Source organism: Lolium rigidum, chromosome 6 (assembly GCF_022539505.1).
Source record: "Lolium rigidum isolate FL_2022 chromosome 6, APGP_CSIRO_Lrig_0.1, whole genome shotgun sequence".
Taxonomy (NCBI): domain Eukaryota; kingdom Viridiplantae; phylum Streptophyta; class Magnoliopsida; order Poales; family Poaceae; genus Lolium; species Lolium rigidum.
The window spans coordinates 298835161-298853753 of record NC_061513.1 but is presented as its reverse complement, the minus strand read 5'-3'; the positions used below and the strand labels follow the sequence as shown (position 1 = coordinate 298853753).

Below are 18593 nucleotides of genomic sequence, written 5' to 3'. Positions count from 1 at the left end.
TTAATACAGTTCTAGCATTAGAAATAAACATCTATCATAAACATGGAATAAGATAATAACCATTTTATTATTCCCTTTCGGGCATATTCCTTTTAGTAAGAGCAAACTATATCACAGTTCAAAAAAGAACAAACTATAGCAGAACAACTTAATGTACCTTCATATGCTCTACCTCTGAAATGGTTTGTCATCCACTCTTGGTGCAGAGATTGTCAAAAACATTTACTACCCCATTTGGTGTGCTATTGCTCTAATGAACATAAGATTGTTGAGGAGAGTGACCATACACCACAGCCGTAGAAGAGAATAAGAGAGTGACTAGGCTAGTGACAAAGCCATATTATACAACCAAGAAATCGATAAGGTTCTAAATTTTTATCTCGAGTTTGATAGCTAAAGTGTATCTAACCAACATCAATATATTCTCTCTCATGCTTCGAACCACTTTATTATGTGCACTTTGGCTAAACATATGTTGTGTCAATTAAAATATAGTAAGTTTATGAAGTGTGTAAGATTAAATGTCGATAAAGTGCGCATGGTGGATAGAAATTAGTGATAGCTTTAGTCCAATCTAAATTTCACTCATGCTCGAACACATGCAAAAACCACTCTCCATAACAACGAAGCATTCCAAAAAACACCAGAATAACCTATAAAGTGATCACAAGACAGACATGTCATCCTAAAATATATGCTAACTTTATTTCATGTTTTATATTGTACAATAATTTTTAGTTCAGAAACAATTGCAAGCACTCGTATAGCCAAAATGATACCATTCACATTGCAAGCGAGCATATCTAATAATTAAATATTATGTAGGCAATTGTAGTAGAACCCACACTATTATATAGCTACAAGGAATGCTATTTCAGTAAGCTTCAAAAAAAAAGGAACGCTATTTCAATAGTAAGTCTAGAGTATGCACAAGTTATCCAGTCATTATCAACCTACTATAACTTGTAAGGAACATTTGACCACGGAAACACTAGTAAAGAATAATGCCAAAGATTTAGTTTGTAATCTAGAAGGTTCAACAAATATTATTACCTACTCATATAATAGAAACACATCCTAATATTTTCGTTACATCGTGAGGTTTCAAATGTTTGCAATAAATATGCCTATAATATGAATTTTATCCATTTGTTAAAAAATAATTCAAGAAGAAATTATTATTTTTATATAAAACATACTTTAAAATGAAGCACATCAATCTACTTTACTTCAAGACATACATTACACCGTAAAATGAAGAATACTATGAGTAACATTTACAACATCGCTATGGGGCTATCTATGACAATAAATAATACAAAATTAAACATGTTAATATTGTGGAATGCACAAAATAATTTCTACAAAGTATAAAATTTTAGTATAAATTATATTTATTTTAGCTTTGGTTACTTAATTAGTCATATTGTTGGCTACACATTAGTAGTAACTGGTCATATCTCTAAGATCCAAAAGGAGGGTGATAATGCTTGTGCAAGTTCGATTAATTATAGTTAGGTCACACTTTTCTGCATAGGCATGTTATCGTGATTATTTCAGCTTTTAGGTTGGATTTTTTGTTTCCTTGTGCTGGAGAAGAAACTACGAGGGAATCTTACGTTGCCACCAGTTGTGGCGATCATTTGTGAAGATCCATGTATGCTCATTCATACTTATTCATCCCAACCTATCCCTATATTTTTCATATTGCCAAATATATCTCAGTATTGAACACAAGGTTAACTGTGCATTATGCATTTATGTTTGTACACTTTATGATATCAATTTATTCTGAAATATTATGAACACTTACCCAGTTTTGGAACCTATCTGTGCATTTCTCTACATGTTCGTCCATTGGAAGCTCTATTTTGAAGCTTAAGTAGCACCTCGATTATGAGTGTGTATATTTCCGCTCCATGGATGTGTGTATCAAGCACCGCTCGTTGGAGGCATGCGATGACAAGATAGCCGATGTGACCGAGGCCTTCGCCGCCCGTGACCGTCTCCAGCAGCTTCTAGACCAACCACACCAATGCCATTCTCCTTAGGCACAATGACGCCTTCTCCGATGGCATGAGCATGCATGGCGCCTTTTCCTTGGGGCCAGGTCTTGTGTAGGGAATGCCAAAGTGATGCCATTCGTTTTTATACTCTGATGTTCAATTTGCTTATAAGTTTTTAGACCAATAGGTGCACTGCGGATTAGATTATACTCACTGTCCAGGCTTGTTCCTCCACTAATTCACAAAAAAACATGCTGAGCGAAGTAGGGTATTGTAGAAAAAGAAGTATCCACCATGGTAATCTAAGCAGCTTCAGTCATAATATAAATATTATGAGCTCGTTTTAGTATCTCCTACACAACAAGGTATTCAAGTAAACTATGTTGTTGCGTTGCATTGAGCAATCACAAATAAATACGTAGGAGAAGGAGGCCAATTCTAAGATTGCGACGGTTTCAATTAATACTGCACAAAATAAATATCTTAAGTTTTTTTACTGACTACTACAACCTACCAAGTATACGATGTTGCAGTTCATCATGTTCCCAGTGATGTCATAGAGCTGTAAATGATTTTTTCTTTTGTTGCCACAGTGATGGAGCGTTATGGAGCGGTTCGTTTCTCCAGACTAACTTTTATAGAGGTAAGGCCCTCCACGTCACGCTCTCCATAACCATTCATCATGCACCACCTCCTCTCGGGCGCCACGATTTTTCGAGACCTCAGCTGTCGACGCCCAGTGCCACACCATGGTTGTCTTCGTCCACGACATCAGCCTACGACATTGAGGTGGAGGAGAGATCCACATATACATGCTCCACCCTGGACTGATCCTACCACTGGACGTAGCTCAGGCAGAAGACCACGGCCCAACCAACCCAAACTTCACGTGGACAGTGAATAGCTAATCGGGCTTTATTTATGTGAAGCAGCTGAAAAGTAACATCAAAGTGGACGAGGGTGCCAAATGTCCCAGATGGTTCCATGGAAGTTTGACACTGATATTGTTGACTTCTGTGAAAGGTGTCTTTTCAATAACCTTTGTCTCATTTTTCACTCATGATCTTATCTAACATCTAACGTAACAGTTGGAGCAATACATAGTCTATAATATTTGATGTGATAGTGATTTTTTATAATAAAAATTATCAACAATTGTATAATGCCCTGTTCTTGTCTTGATTGTTCATAGTATGGATATGTAAGATTGGTCTATTGTGCCCTCGAAAGTACTTGGGATTCATCCTTCTAACTTCCATTTGAAGTACAAGGAAATTTCTCTAGGATTATGAGTCCATTTTGATCTAAACAGTATGTACTTTATTTTTGTGTGATATGAGAAGGAACAGCGGGACAAAGGCTTCTCGGGTGGGGATCTAGGGGCGAATGAGGAGTAGAAATGTTGAAATAAAATCAACGGGCCAATGATCATGAGATCTTGTACGCTAGACGCAACACAACCGGGGAGAAATACAAAGTGGAGGTGTTTCATGTGCCACCACAACAAGTTGGAGACAGACAAAAACATGAACAAAACCAAAACTATGGGGTTAATAGGGAGGGGAGGAGGATAAGTTGTGAAGAGTGACTGAGACGAAACCTGAGTGGTTCAAAGTTGCATTTGTGTCGCCTTTCAATAAGAACACTTTGATTAAACATCAGAGTATAACTATTGTCTTTATGTGTTAGATTTTTTGAGAAAAGTGGCATCTATATACATGACTGATAAAAATATGTGAGAGTCGTAGCAACGCACGGGCATTCAACTAGTTTGTTTTAATATAAATCCTCATTCAATCAATTGTGGCATGTTGAACCCACTTTGGATATGTGAAGAAAACTTGAAAATTATACCTTTCAGATGCTATTATCCCTTTTAACAGTTCTACAAATTGGGTTCTATCAATTGTGGATATTAATGCCAACGAAGACACCATGCCACAAGTTCACAAAGTAACCCTGGATTTGTGCTGCACGGTATTGATTGAGATCAATCTCCTTTTTTTCTTCTTTACACGAGAACTGGAGAACTCACGGCAATCCGAACACACCCCTTCATTACTAAAAGGTAACTGTAATCTGAGTTCCGAAAGCTGAGAGATGTTGATCCTAGTGATACAAATCACGGAAAAAGACCCGTGACTGAAGATAGTGTTCAAATATTGACAACATAAAGTGGAAGATGAAATTCAGTGCTAACTAACTTAAGTTCATTCTGAGCTTCAGTCACAAACAGTCATGGCGGACCCGCAGACAAAAGCAACATCATAACAGTGCTATACTCCATTAAGCTACAAGGGACGCGGTGCAACAAATGTGAAGCACATACAAGGGGTTCCAAGACCCGCACATCACTGATAATATGAAGTCGGAAGAGACGAAGATTCAGTATTCAGACAACTGCAAACATAATTCTTCGGGCAAAGAACTGGAGTAGCTACAGGTATAAGCAGCGAATTCTTTGGCTCCAAAGGAATGCCAAAGGTAGCTACAGCCTTTACTGAATCCTTTACACTTCAGATGGCTATCTGTCTATTTTTAGATGAGGGAGCATAGCCCCAGCCTCAAAAAAAAAGATGGCTATCTGTCACTGGACATTTCAGAATGCTAACTGTCACTGATCACTTCAGATGGATAACTGTCACTGCACATCAAAGGTTGCACATCAGAACGTACAATCTACAGACCAAAATTTATCGCAAGAGAAGGTGTACGCTTACCTCGTCGGGCTTCTCCCGGGACAGTCCAGGCTCGCTCCTCTGGCCGGCGATGTAGAACAGCACGCAGGAAACCACGGTGAGCGCCAGCGACGCGCCAAGGACGGCCAGCACGCCGTACAACCTCCCTTTCCCGCCGGGCTCTCCAGGAGGACCCCCAGCGGCCGCTGAAGAGGACGGTGGCGATGTGCATCCGAGGCGGCTGAGCGCACGGGCGGCGTGGCGGCTTGCGTCCCTGATCCTGAAGCCCTCGACGCCCCGCTGGCGCTCACCATCAACAGCCGCGTCCTGCGCCGTGCCATTCCTCACCCACTCCGAGGCCGATGCCGAGGAGCCCTGGACCAGAGAAGAAAGGAACCTGTCGAGGACGATGTCACTCCGGCGAGCCTTGGCGCTTGCCGCTTCCTCTAGGATGAAGTGCTCCGGTCGCGGCTGCTTCCTGCCGCGAGAAGCTGGACGCTTGGAGGACGACGCCTCCGAGTCAAACACACCGGAGCTCGCCGTGGCGTCCGAGGCTGGCAAAATCACAATGCGATCAGATGAATGGAAACGAAAGAGATCCAAGAACACTGGTCTCGGCACTTGAGGTTCAAGAACTTACCAGCTCCTGTCCCCGACGCTGACGGCAGTGCGGAGCATTGGCTGGCAGCGGGGAGAGGTCGATCGTCTGAGGGCGGCGCGGCGGCCGAAGGAGGTGCTCCTGCCGCCGCGACGAAGCGCTTAGGGGAGTACTGCTTCCTGCTTCGCCACGGCATGCGGCGATATGAGTCCGGCGGCGAGGCGTGCGCGATCGCCACAGTAGCCCCGGGCGCTGTCAGTCAGATTACTCCGCTCGGTTCAGAGTCCAGACGAATCGAGAACACGACCAAGAACAGAATGCTTCGGCGTAAAGAATGGTGATCTTACCGGAGCAAGCCCGTTTCAGATTCCTGTCGTCTCCAGGCGCGGCGCCCTGATCACCATCCACCATTACAGAGACATGTTCATGCGTACCAGTTGCCGGCCCGGAAGACGACGACGCGCCGAGAACAGGATACTTGGACCCAGGAACCTCGGCATCTCCCGCGGCGACGAATTCCGTCAGTCCAGCTTGCTTCTTGCCCCTGGACCAAGTGCGGAGGAAGGTGGACGGCGGCGCCGCCACCGCAGCCGCAGCCGCGGCTCGGAACTCTGACGAACTCGCACCCAGGGAAATCAAGATTTAAGAACAGACGAGCTAGCCTGAAAACGGGTCATCGCTAAATGCATCGCGATGGTTGATGGATTGGAGGTCTTACCGAACTGAGTCACCATAGTGTTCTCGAAAGATTCGCGGTCCTCGTTTTGGGTCTTACGTGTCGCACACCGCACCGAATCACCATCAGTTACCTCATGATCTTGTTTCGTGCTGCCCTCCGTCGCGGCCGCACGGACAGAGTTGTCTGTCTCCGTTACGCGCTCCGGCTCGCCCTCCTCGGCACCTGCCACCTCGCCGGCGAGAACTGCCGCCGGAGCATCGCCTCCCTGCTCCGTGTTCACCTCGTTCGGATCAAGTATAGCGTGGCCGTCTTGCTCCATGGGGAATGAACTGGGAATAGAGTTCTTGGCGTGGGACGAAGAAGCGGGAGCGAGGAGGGCTGTGGAAGAGGGAGGGAAAGCGGTTGTTTGAAAGAAGCGGGACGGGGCGGAGTGGAGATGGTGGGGGCGAGCGGTTACACGGTTGCTGCTCCGGTTTTCGGATCTCGTGTGGACGGGTGCACAGGATCAGACGGTTTCCTTTGAGATTTGTACGACTGCAAGTTATATAGTACAGTACTTTCTTTCTAGTTTGGATATAATACACGGTAAAAAACTTCCAGTTTACAACAAAAAAATTGTAATTTCCATTATGTAGGTGCCGTAGGTGATTTTGTCTCGCTTTATAAATAAAGCCACAACGGCTGAAATATAAAGACAACAAAAACTTACCACCGAAAACAAAACAAAAAAACAAGACCGAGAGAAACCAGAGCTACATAACAACGCCCTCAAGGATTTCACTGGCCCTAGGCATATGTGCAGGAAGTAACCATAAAGACACACCTAAGAGGCTTACAACACCCGCAAGCATTGCAGTTGTTGGCGTCAAAGCGATGAGCTTTCTCCTGAAAAACCTTTCATGCCACGCACGGTATCTCAGACTGCCCGCTGTCCCCGGGCTAGGCCTCACCATCCACACGACCAAAGAGCAAGGTCGCCAACACCGCCATGTCACCTGTCGTAGAGTCACTGTTTCACGCCAACGACATTACTGTTAACGGATTTGCTAATTCTCATAAGCTAAATTTCAGTCATGTGAGACACCGTTGGATGAAAGCCTCACGATTTGTGCGGCTTGGTTTTTCTACGTGTCTGGTTGTTGTGGTTTAGTTTTTTTTCGGGGCTTTGTGTTGTCGCAAATGGGTTTCACTTCCTTTGTACGCGTTTGTGCGCCCGCATCGATTTTTTTTTACATGTGTGCCCCACAAACAATTAGTAGCTAGTTACATACCCCGAATTGAGTAGCCGTAGCATTTTTAGGGCTATATTCCATTGTCCATTCGAAATAGACTAAGCTCCTGGCTGGTTTTGGGCTCCTTGGCTGGTTTGGGTTGCAATGGTGGTGGGTGTGACGAAGATCTGTGAGAAATCTATTAGGCGACCACAGTCGCCCCTGACGATGACAACGTCTACGAGTGTATACCCTTCTTTGATGATTCACTGCGGATCTTTCATTTCTGCCCCGCCGCTAGGTATTCCAGATGAAAGCCCAAGCTCTAGCTTTGTTGCAGCGGGCCATGGCGGTGTTTGTGTCGCGTCCCCCTTGGGGGCATCGCCTTTGGAGGCTCAAACATGTGCTAGATGGTTGAGGCTTCATCTTCGCGTAGGGCTTTCTTGCCGACGAGTGTGGAGGAAGTCAAGGCGGGGGCCCCAGATGGTGGATGCAAGCCGAGGTGGCAGCCTTGGGAAGCTTGACACCATGTGGCGGGATTTTCGTGCAACATTGCTCATGTGCTGAACCAGTGTCCAAAGGGTGGATTGTTCATCACCATGGAGTTTTTTTACTTTATCTTTCTTTTTTGTTATTTTCCGGAGGTAATTTCGTCCGGGCGGCATCTATAGTGAGTTTCCCTCTATTTATCAATGAAATGCCATCTTTTTTACTGGATCTTTCAGCAAAAAGAAATAGACTCAGAGGGAGATGAAAGGGGACATGGACAAGAGGGAGGTGGCGGCCGATTGGACGGAGAATTTCTGGGAGCTTGGCCAGCCACCGGCGACCTGCACGTGCTACCATGGTAAGCAAGTTCTCTTCTACATGCTCGTGCTCACCACTCGTAACCCGTAGATCGAGGTCTCAGGTCTGCAGCTTTGTCCACCATAGCTTTTCTTAGGGATGGTATGGATTCTACTCTGGATTGTGTGTGATGGTTTCTCCTTATGCTTTTTGCGGGGCAATTCGATAGTTGATGTCGATTGTGAGCAGGGGTGATATGGATTCAGTGTTCATAGGATTTCTGTTTATGACAACACAACCTAGTGATTTGACGCGTGTGTGTTTTGACAAAACTAACGCCTCATCTGACCCCTTGACGAAACCGTTTCGAAGAGTTCGGCATGAAAGAGAATGGAGCCAAAGTTGTGCAGGTCAGCGGCAAAGAAATTTGATTGGAGCCAATTAAATTTGACACACAATTTTCTAAGTGGTTTGGCGTCAGTTACATTGGCGCCCGACCTAGCTTGACTTCCTTTGTGGATGTAAAATCTTGACGCCAACCTACACAACTTTGGCTCTATCCTCACGGGAGCCAAAGGTTAGATTCCAAAATAGTTTTGCCAGGGGTCATATGAGGAATTAGTTTTGTCAAGGGGTTAGATTGTTGGGGAGATATCAGGTGGAAATGGGCAAGTTCTGTAAATCTGAAAATTCTTCTTCTTGGCTCTTGGACAATGTGCAAACGGCTAGATTGAAGTCTCCATCCCACCACCAATCAGCTGATCCAAATTTGTAGGACCCCCTCCCCCGCACAAATGTACCGTCACACTGTCCGAAGAGCCATATGGGCATGTCTATTTCTTAACGATCCTTAATAAGCTACTCGTGAGCGCTCACAAGCACATAACAAACCGAGCCAAACAATGATTTCAGCTTGTTTCGAGCCGTAACGATCATGAGCTTAACGAGCCAAGCTTTAACAACCGAGTAGCTCATTAGTCCACCCCTAACCGGATATGGCGCAGCCGCCGCTGCTGATGCCCAGTAAGTCGTCGAGCACATGAAGGCATGCCTGTTGGAGGAAGGGGCCTTCAACATGCGTTGTAGGTTTCGATGTCGCCACTGCCTCTGCCCAGCTTGTTGGCACCAACAGCTGCTCCACCTCCACCATCGGCTGCACCATCATTTGCTCAGTCGGTTTCCAGGCCATCAGTGATCCCGGACCTCGTCGACCTAGCTCAGGTGCCCAGTGAAGGTGAGGCGTAGGCTCAGGTTTAGCAGGCCATGAAACTTTTTATATTTTCATGTTCATATTTTTTACGCTATGTAAATTGTTTTATCAATGAAAACATTATAAAATGCGTTGGGCCGATAGGGGCATCCCAGACGCAAACAGTCACTCGTGTCGCAAAGACCAATTTCACATCTACAGACTACATCCCAACACAAACAGACTTGTGCAATCACTTTTGACCAAAATACGTCGGGCCCATGCCTGAGGGCATCTCCAGCGGCGCGACGCAAACGGACGCTGAGCGACCGTTTTCGTACGCAGTGACCGGAAATGCGTCTCGCACCACCTCCAGCGGGGCGACACAAAGTGACCGGACCGTCCGTGAAGACGCAAACCTGGCCCAAATATGCGTCTCGGATGCGTCTCTGCGGACACTGCGCGAACACGGAAAGTGTCCGCTCGCGTTTGGCGGACGTTTTGTCTGGCCCGCTAGCAGTGACTCAACATCGATGCGTCTTCTCCGCCAGTACTGGCGCAGAGGCGTCGCTTCGGCAGTCTGCGGCCGCGTAAATGGCGATGCCTCGCGTGGCTCGCGGCCGTCGCCTACCTCTGCCCACGTAGTAATGGCGATGCCACGCGTGGAGCGGCCGTCGCCCTGCCTCTGACCTATATAAACAGGGGCGCGAGCATCTCATCTCCTCTCCACTAACCCTAGCCGCCGCTGCCGTAGCGCCGCTTCCGCTCAGCCTCCACCAGATCCACATGAGCAGCGCCGGACGCGGCCAGGCTGCCGCCACGCCACCTCCACCTTCACCTCCCACTCCACCTCCCCCGGCTTCAAGCTCCGAGGAGGAGTTCGACTCCGAAGACAGCACCGACCTCCTCCACCCGGTCAGGGACGCCGCGGCCCTGGCTCTCGCGGAGGAAGAAGCAGAGGAGGAGCGGGCGGCCCATGCGGCGGTCGACGCCGAGCTAGAACAGCGCAGGCTGGCGGCCGCCGCTGCCGAGGACTCTGACTCCGAGATATCTTGGTCCTCCGATGACCCTGATGCGCCTACGCGGAGGAGAGGGCGGCGGAGCAGAGGGCAATCGTCGAGTCTTTCGAGACGCTCAAGGACGACGCCGCCAACGCGAGGCTGGAGCAGGCACTGCGCGAGGACGCGGCGGCGCACCGAGCCATAGCGGTCGCGCGGGAGGCGGCGGAGAAGCAGGCGACGGAGCGACGCAACGACGGGGCCGGCCCGTCAGGAAGCAAGTAGTCTAGGCCTATAGATCTACTTTGTATAGTTTTTACGCATTTATATGTACTACTTTTTATGTTTTTAACTATGTTGCAATTCAAAAAAATGGATCGTCCCGGTGGAAGAACACCCAGACACAAACGGACGCGCGGACAAAATATATCTGCGGGGCGACGTAAACGGACGCTCGCGACCACTTTTGGACGTCCGAAGTCCGAAATTCGTTGCGCCGCTGGAGATGCCCTGACCGGCCGCTGGAGATGCCCTCAAGGAAAGAGCGTGGAGAGGGAGGGGAAAGGGAGCCCCTATGAGTCCCACCCATGTGAACATGAGAAAAACGAAGAGACCGATTGTAAGCGTCGATTCAAAAACTGCGTACTTGGTTTAAATACACTTTAAGTACACTGCCGTATACCGCGAAGCTGGCCCTCGACATATACTATAGTAGAACTCCAATACAGCCAGACCAAAATCAAGACGTCCAACTTGGGTTGTCCTTGCAGCGTTGCCACTTGCCAGACCGAGACTTTTCCTCTACTGAGTCTACTCTTCCGCATCTCACCAGCTTGGTCCTCTGTTATGTTGACGCCCGAGTCGTCTGTTGAAGTACTGCACCGAAACTTCCAGGAATAGTATTCATGGTTTATATGTGCATTGCTGCTCGGCTGTTGAAGCTCACAAGATATAGTGGTTAGCTCTTTCATACTCATCACTTTCAAGCTCCAAGCTCCAGCATGTTGATGGTCACGCCCACAAGCAGGCTTCTCCTCTTCCACCTTTACACCAGCTGTTGTTGCTTCCTCCTCTCCTACCATGTCTTAGAGGGATCCGCTGCCTCACCCTTCTCCTTCAGCTTCGACTTCTCCGACAGATCCACGTACCGCTACGAAGACCTCCTATTCGAGGGCGATGCATCACAACATGACGAGGTGGTCGACCTCACCTGTAACACGAGGTCGAAAGCCCGCTTCAATTGCAAGGGGAGGATGTCATACAATCACCCGGTGCCGTTCTACCAAACCACCACCGGTGAGGTGGCCAGCTTTTCCACGCGGTTCAACTTCGCGATAGGGTTCCCCGGAAAATATGCTGGCGACGGCATGGCTTTCTTCCTCTCCAGTTACCCATCCATGCTGCCGCTCAACTCCGCTGGGGGCAACCTCGGCCTCCATAACGGCGATGGGATCACCGCCAAGGCCACAGACCGAATCGTCGCCGTCGAGTTCGACACATTTGAAAACTATTTTGACAGCTCACCCAGTCACATCGGCATCGACATCAACACTGTCCGGGCCTCCGTTAACACAACAAGTGTCAACGGCTCCATCAATGGCTCCATGACGGCGATCATCACTTTCAACAGCAGCACTCTCATGCTGGTGGCAAGTCTGCACTTTGATAATGAACCTTCTCGTCCCTCCTATCAAGTCAGTACGCAGTTAACCAATCCTGTCACGGACTTGCTTCCGTCAGAGGTGGCGGTGGGGTTTTCTGCGGCCACCGGTGCAAACATTGAGCTTCATCAAATTATGTCCTGGTCCTTCAGCTCTACACTTGCTCGCGAAGGTACTATCTATCTATAAACTAGCTTACAGTTGTTGAATTTTCTCCTATTCAGAGTTTAGTGGTTGCCGCGTCTAGTTTGAACTTACAGCCGCATGGTCTCTATTTTTTTTGTTCATGTGAGTGATTGTTTTTGTTTATTAATACTTATCTTTTTGACTATTTTATCAATGAACAGATGGATCAGATACAAAATGTAGGATCGCTATTGAAATTACAGACCACAGTGAACAAATGTTTTTAAGAGAGTGAACAGATATTTCAAACTTGAAAATACCATGTAAAAATATTAAAATTTGATTAAAAAAATATTGACACCATCTGGAAGCACCGGCCGCGCATATATTAGATGACAAAGTGTATGCAACCGATAAACAAAATATAAATTGTGAAAAAAAACTGTAATCATAAACAAATACAAAATTATTACGCATAATTATTGTCATCTAAAAAATTATAACTATTAAAAAAGGAGTGAATTCCGCTTTTTAGCCTGTAATTATGCATTTGTGACACTAATTACCTACTGAGGGAAAAATCCTCTAGAATATTTGGACCTTCATTTTTTGGTGTGTATCCATTGGGCAGGGTCTTAGTTGATGACCGGTGTTCAAAAGTATTAGTACGAGAAGGAATGAACAATTGGATAAGAGAAACCTAGGCCTAATCGTGGATGATGCCCTCCTATCTTTACACATTTAATCATGCCACATCGACGAAACATGGCTGTCCTATATAACAAAGAAAAATTCTAAACTTGGATAAAACCGTGTTTAAAGGCTGCTAGATGGGATATTTTTGTAGAAGTTCCACCAGATGGGGTAATATGTGTCACAAATACACTACTGTAGGGTAAAAAGTGGAATTCACTCAAAATGAAGTCTAAATATTCAAAAGCATCACTATCATGAACAAGAACCATCACTACCATAAACAAAAAATATCTTTGATCTAAATAATAAATATTATTCAAAATGTGTTGACGAAAGGGAAGTAGATTGACCACAAACAATAGTATAACTTAAGATGTACAAAACACCGAAAATAATCTCTAAACCAGAAGACCATTATGGTATAAAAAAATTTGACAGGTATGAAACAAAATTCTTAAGATATAAAGAACAGAGGGAAAATGATTTTAAAAAATTGTTGAAAAGAGAAAAACATAAATGGGTAAATGAAATTAGCACCGAATGCCCAATAGGATGCTACTTGGGGACTGCGGTGGGGTCTGAACTTTGAAGCTGAGTGTGCCTCTTTAGACTTCATTTATTATTTTCTATTTCTCGAAAAGAGGCCACATACTTGAGAAAATTCTAGTTTGCACCACTTATTTGTGAAAGTTGAATCGCCTTATTCTAATTGTGACACAATACACTGAACAATTTAACATGTTTTTAGCATGAAGTTAGTTTGTCTTCTACTCATCTTCTCCCTAGTACCAAGTTCCAACACATTGAGCAGCTAGTTTTGCACCAAGCAAACGAAATCCAGTTTTTTCTTCTGTGTTTGTAATCACAGTGTATTCTGATACATCACTCAATTCAATACGGTTCACTCAATTCAATTAGCTTTTTTTTTTCGAAATGGGGAATGTAACCCCGGCTTCTGCATCATGATGATGCACACGGCCTTTTATTAAAAGTTTGGAGGTACAAAGTTATAACATCTCAGTCATCGCCCAGAATTGATACAAGAATCAACCAGCGAAAAAAAACAAAGCAAACCGGAATACACATCATTGTATCCGTCTATCGTGCCGCCAGCCAGCCTGGCACAAGATATCCTGAGCGACCATCTGGAGCCGTGTGCATCCAGTAGCCATAGCATCCCGCTGTCCCTCCGGTGACAGAAGAGCCCACAACTGGACCCAATGTGACACCATATGTATAACCTGCAAAAAGTGAAAAGAATGTTTTTTGTTAAAAATAATGTCATTCCTTACCCTCCATATAGACCAACATAAGGCAGACACCCCAATACGAATGAAGGCCTTAGATTGTCTATCAACTCCATTTAGCCAATTACCAAACATATTCGTAATATTGGTTGGAGATGGGAGAGTAAAAGTAAAATTAATCGTGCGCCAAAGTAATTTAGCTAAAGGACAAGTTATGAACAAATGCTCAATAGTCTCCTGTTCGCCACAAAAAACACATTTTGTACATCCAATTAGCTAACTCAGACAAACGATGATATTTGCGCAGAAAAAAAGATACTGGTTATTGTTGGAGCCGTTGGATCTGCCACAGTCCTGGTAATTGTATTGGTCCTGGTTTGGTTCCTTCTAGCATGTTCCAGGTGGAGGCGCACACGCGATTCCTTTGGGCGGGGAATTTATGGACTTAGGAGATTTGAGTACAGCGAGTTGGTCGGAGCAACAGGGAGATTCTCCAGGGACAACACACTTGGAGCTGGTAATTTCGGCATAGTATATAAGGGGAGCTACACTGACGATTACGGCAACCAAGAAGTGGCTGTGAAGGAAATAAAGAAGACTACAGGAGTAATTGAGGATTTCATGTCCGAACTCAAGACAATTAGTGCAACAAGGCACGTGAATCTAGTCGAGCTGAAAGGATGGTGCTGCAGCAGAAACATATGGAACTTGATCGATTTTATGTGTTGGTGCAGGCAACAAAGGGTTAAACTCTTTCTTGTGTATGAATTGGTGCCTAATGGCACACTGGAGGAGCACCTACACAGCATGGAGGAAACTCTACCATGGGAAAAGAGGTATTGTACAATACGTACTGCATCCACAATAATTTGAAAGGTTGGAGAAGTATGAATTCCCCAAGAGTAAAAACATGAGATCGTATGTATGTCTCAAGATTTCACTTTACTCTTTAATATATTTCACAGGTATCAAATAGTTAAGGGCATAGGGTCTGCACTTCGTTATCTCCATCACGAGTGCAATAAAACCATCTTGCACAGAGATATCAAGCCAGGCAACATACTACTGGACAATGATTTCAACGCCAAGCTTGCTGACTTCGGGCTATCGAAGATTATCGCCAGCAAAAACAATACAACACTTGTTACAACTGCTATAGGGACAATCGGATACATGGATCCAAAGTGCATCAAAGATGGGAAAGTCAATTTCAACCGTAAGTATGATGTCTACAGTTTTGGAATTCTTCTACTAGAGATTGCAAGTAGAAAGTCCAGGGAGCAAGTAATGGAGCAGTATAGAAACAGCGGAGAACCACCAATGGTGGAGGTCGCTGATGAGAAACTGAATGGTATCTTCGACAAGACGCAAATGGAGCGTGTGATTGTCCTAGGCCTCAAGTGCTCTGAACCCGATGAGAAACAACGCCCTTACATGGTGGATGCAATGAAATTCCTGGAGGACGGCATAAAGTTACCTGCTATAACCGAAATAAATGGCCAACTATGTGCACCAGGCACTATTAGCTCTAACCAGGATTCACTTTTTCCACCTGAGCTTAGCGGTTGATTCCTGGGTCGACGCTTAATCATGGGTCATCCATGCATTTGTGTTTCTTAATACGCATGCAACTCTAGCTGTATAGCGATGTAATTCAGACATTAGTTGGTATATCGCCTTCATAAGTGTTAGCGGTCTTAATTTTTTTTTTTATGTCTATCTCCACTAGGAGAGCACAGAAATGTAGACTAGTACTGCCCAACCGAAGGGCGGCTGGTTATTCGTGTAAATGTAACTTCTCATATTATTTGTATGTCTGAGTTTCATCAAGCTCAGTGGATATTTCTAAAACAAGTACACTCTCATGTGTTCACTACATAATAAATAGCTTAGCAATCAAGGTATCGTCATTGCCGCGATCAGTAAACCCATCGGAACATGCCAGGATGTGGTGGACGCTGAAGCTGCAGCCATTCTGGCGGGTCTTAGACTTGGATTAGAGCTGCAGGTGGAGAGTCTGGTCCTGGAGTCTTCTCAGGTGGCTATTGAAGCAGCTAGGAACAAGACTCACAAACAAGTCACGACAGTGGAGCATTTTCAAGGATATTGAGGAAGCCAAGTGTGGCATTCCTGTTTGTCTTTTGTCTTTCACTAGGAGAAAGCTGAATGGACAGGCTCATGGCTTAGCCCATCTAGCTAGTCAGTCTGGTATTTGTAATCACTGGGTTGGTGTAGTGCCAGATTTTATTGCCGAACTTGCTATGCAAGATGTTGTAAACACTGATATTGAGTAATGAAGAAGTTTCCCCCCTCAGAAAAAAAGTAGCTTAGCAATTGTCAGAAATTGTGGCTAGTGTGACGCGCTGGGCTACTTCTTGTGGCCATTTTCAGAAAGTAACACGTTCAGCAATACCATCTCCTTGCCGACACACTTTTCAAAAGAAGAACTCCATGCCAATGGCACATCGATAACTCAGGTTGACTGGTTGAGCAGGCAATGCAAACAGCTTACCTTGCTAGAAAACGGAAGTCTAGTCGCTGCTGCTCTGCTCCCGTGGTTGCCGGGCCACGCCTGAAATCGGAGACTGCCGCCGAGCACCGACGTGCAAGCGCTTGCTCCCCTGCTCGTCTCGCGCCGGTGTGTACCGTCGCTGGGCCTGCATCTTGACGGCCGTCGGCAGCAGGCCGCCGGCGCGGAGTTTGAATTGGGGAAGATTTGCGGAAGTGGGCGGACGAAATTAGGGATTCCAGACGACCTGCAGTGCAGACTGGGGGCAAAAGGAGCCGGCTTCAGAGCCGTTCGATGCATTTGAGGTAGTTAAATCTGGTGCGTCTGATCAAACGGTTAGCTTGTAGCAATTGTTTCAGCGAAACTACTTCACGTCCGACGTTTTTAGTCCGAATTCTGTACGACTACGAACAATATTGAGGGTCGGACGGCCAAGCGGTGGAGCGGCCGCTTCGTAAATACAAAAACCATGGTATTTTTCCAGGGTAAGTAGCATCGGTTTGCAACATTTTTTCAGTAGTTGATAAGGTCGTGAGAACACCTATTAATGCTGAAAAAACCTCGAATGCAATGTGTTTTTTGAGTATGTAGCATTTCGAAAAAGCAATATTGGTTTGTAAAATATTTTTAAGATCCATAACATGTACTCCCTCGTGAGAACACCTATTAATTCTGAAAAAACCTCGAATGCAATGTGTTTTTTTGAGTATGTAGCATTTCGAAAAAGCAATATTGGTTTGTAAAATATTTTTAAGATCCATAACATGTACTCCCTCCGTACGCATTTAATCGACGTGGCTTTAGTTCAGAACATGCATCTAACTAGTTCACGTCCGCGTCAATTAAAACAGACCCGAGGTAGTAGCAAATAACTTTCGCAACATTTTAAGCATGTCCGCAGAGCAAAACAATTCCGTATGTAATAAATCCCAAATTGTTTGCAGTAAATTGTAAGAATCATGTCACGTTAAAAAAACAACACATCTATCTTTTTTTGTCTAACTCTTCCAACATTTCAGCATCACCTATGTAACAATGGATAAATCTATATGTAGCATATGCACAAAACTTATTATAGCACTTTTTCCATACGTATACAACAAAAATCAAAATCGCATGTAGCAAAACTCAACCTCATATGTAACATCGAAAAACACAGGCCACCACAATCATTGAGTCTCGTCGCCGTCGAGCTCACCAAGGACGAATCGGACTAGCGGGAGCCTCGATGTCGTCAGGTCTGACGACCCTCAATATTCTATCCGGCAACCCACCATCTTCCCTAAGCTTGAAGCTCCCTCCGCATAGATCTATGGCGGACAACATTTACAGTGGTGGCTCCTAGGGAGATGACGCAGGGGTGCCATGGGCATTACTAGCGAGCATGACACGGCCGTCTATGGTTGCATGATCCCCTGTCGCGAAGCCTCATATCGAGGAGAGCGCGTCATCTTCCATGGAGGCCGCCTTCGACACGCATGGAGAGCACGGAGGAGGAGCGGAATCTTTAGCGCTCACTACAGGAGAGAAGGAGCAGCTATGGCGGCGCTAGACGTGCCGGAGCCCCAGTGGCATCGGTGGCCATCGTAGGTTGTGGGCTCTGTCATTTGACTTCCTTTTCTTTGGTCTGAAACAAGAGAGAGAAGCGAAGAGGAGAGGCGCGTGAGGAAGGCTACACAAGGCGAAGATGCGAACAATGCGAGGCGGTAATGCGTGGACGGACCCGACTGTAGCTACACCCGTTCACAGATAGAGTTTTCATTTTTCTTTCTGAGTTGCTCATTCTTAGGTGTATGAGATTTAATAATTCTCGGTCAACTACTAAGATATTAGATTTGTCTTGCAATTCATGTTGACATGACAGTTGCAAGTGAGTTATAACTTAGAAAATTGTTCCTAAATTATAAAACAACATTGCTTCGGTCAAAAGCTAACTACAGGTAAGCGGCAATTCTTTGTAACACCAAATGCAGCCATAGCCCCTGCTACAGCTGGGCAGCCTGGCCCGAATGGCCTGGCCCGAATATCCTGCGTGGAGCTGGGTCGGGCTTGCATGTCGGGCCAGGTTTAGACTTTAGACCTAAGTATGGAGCCCAGTCATCGGGCTGGACTCGGGCTTGCAGAAAACTCGTTTTAGGTTTAGTTCATGCCAAACTTGTTGGGTCACTAGTAGAAAACCTCTCATCCATCTAAGCCATTGGTACCGGTT

The 18593-nt window shown here is 45.7% G+C and overlaps 1 protein-coding gene across 1 annotated transcript; it reads left to right on the top strand.

Annotated features, from left to right (window-relative positions):
- Positions 1-11146: 11146 nt before the first annotated feature.
- LOC124664448 (L-type lectin-domain containing receptor kinase IX.2-like) lies at positions 11147-15444 on the top strand. The gene is made up of 3 exons (XM_047201966.1): positions 11147-11978; positions 14267-14711; positions 14841-15444. The coding sequence occupies exons 1-3, from the start codon at positions 11147-11149 to the stop codon at positions 15442-15444; spliced, it is 1881 nt and encodes a 626-aa protein (XP_047057922.1).
- The last annotated feature ends 3149 nt before the right edge of the window (positions 15445-18593 follow it).

Coding starts and splice junctions, on each gene's coding strand:
- LOC124664448 (XM_047201966.1), top strand. CDS start 11,147: ATGTTGATGGTCACGCCCACAAGCAGGCTTCTCCTCTTCCACCTTTAC. Junction 11,979..14,266: donor CTCTACACTTGCTCGCGAAG/GTACTATCTATC, acceptor GGTTCCTTCTAG/CATGTTCCAGGTGGAGGCGC. Junction 14,712..14,840: donor ACTCTACCATGGGAAAAGAG/GTATTGTACAAT, acceptor TATATTTCACAG/GTATCAAATAGTTAAGGGCA.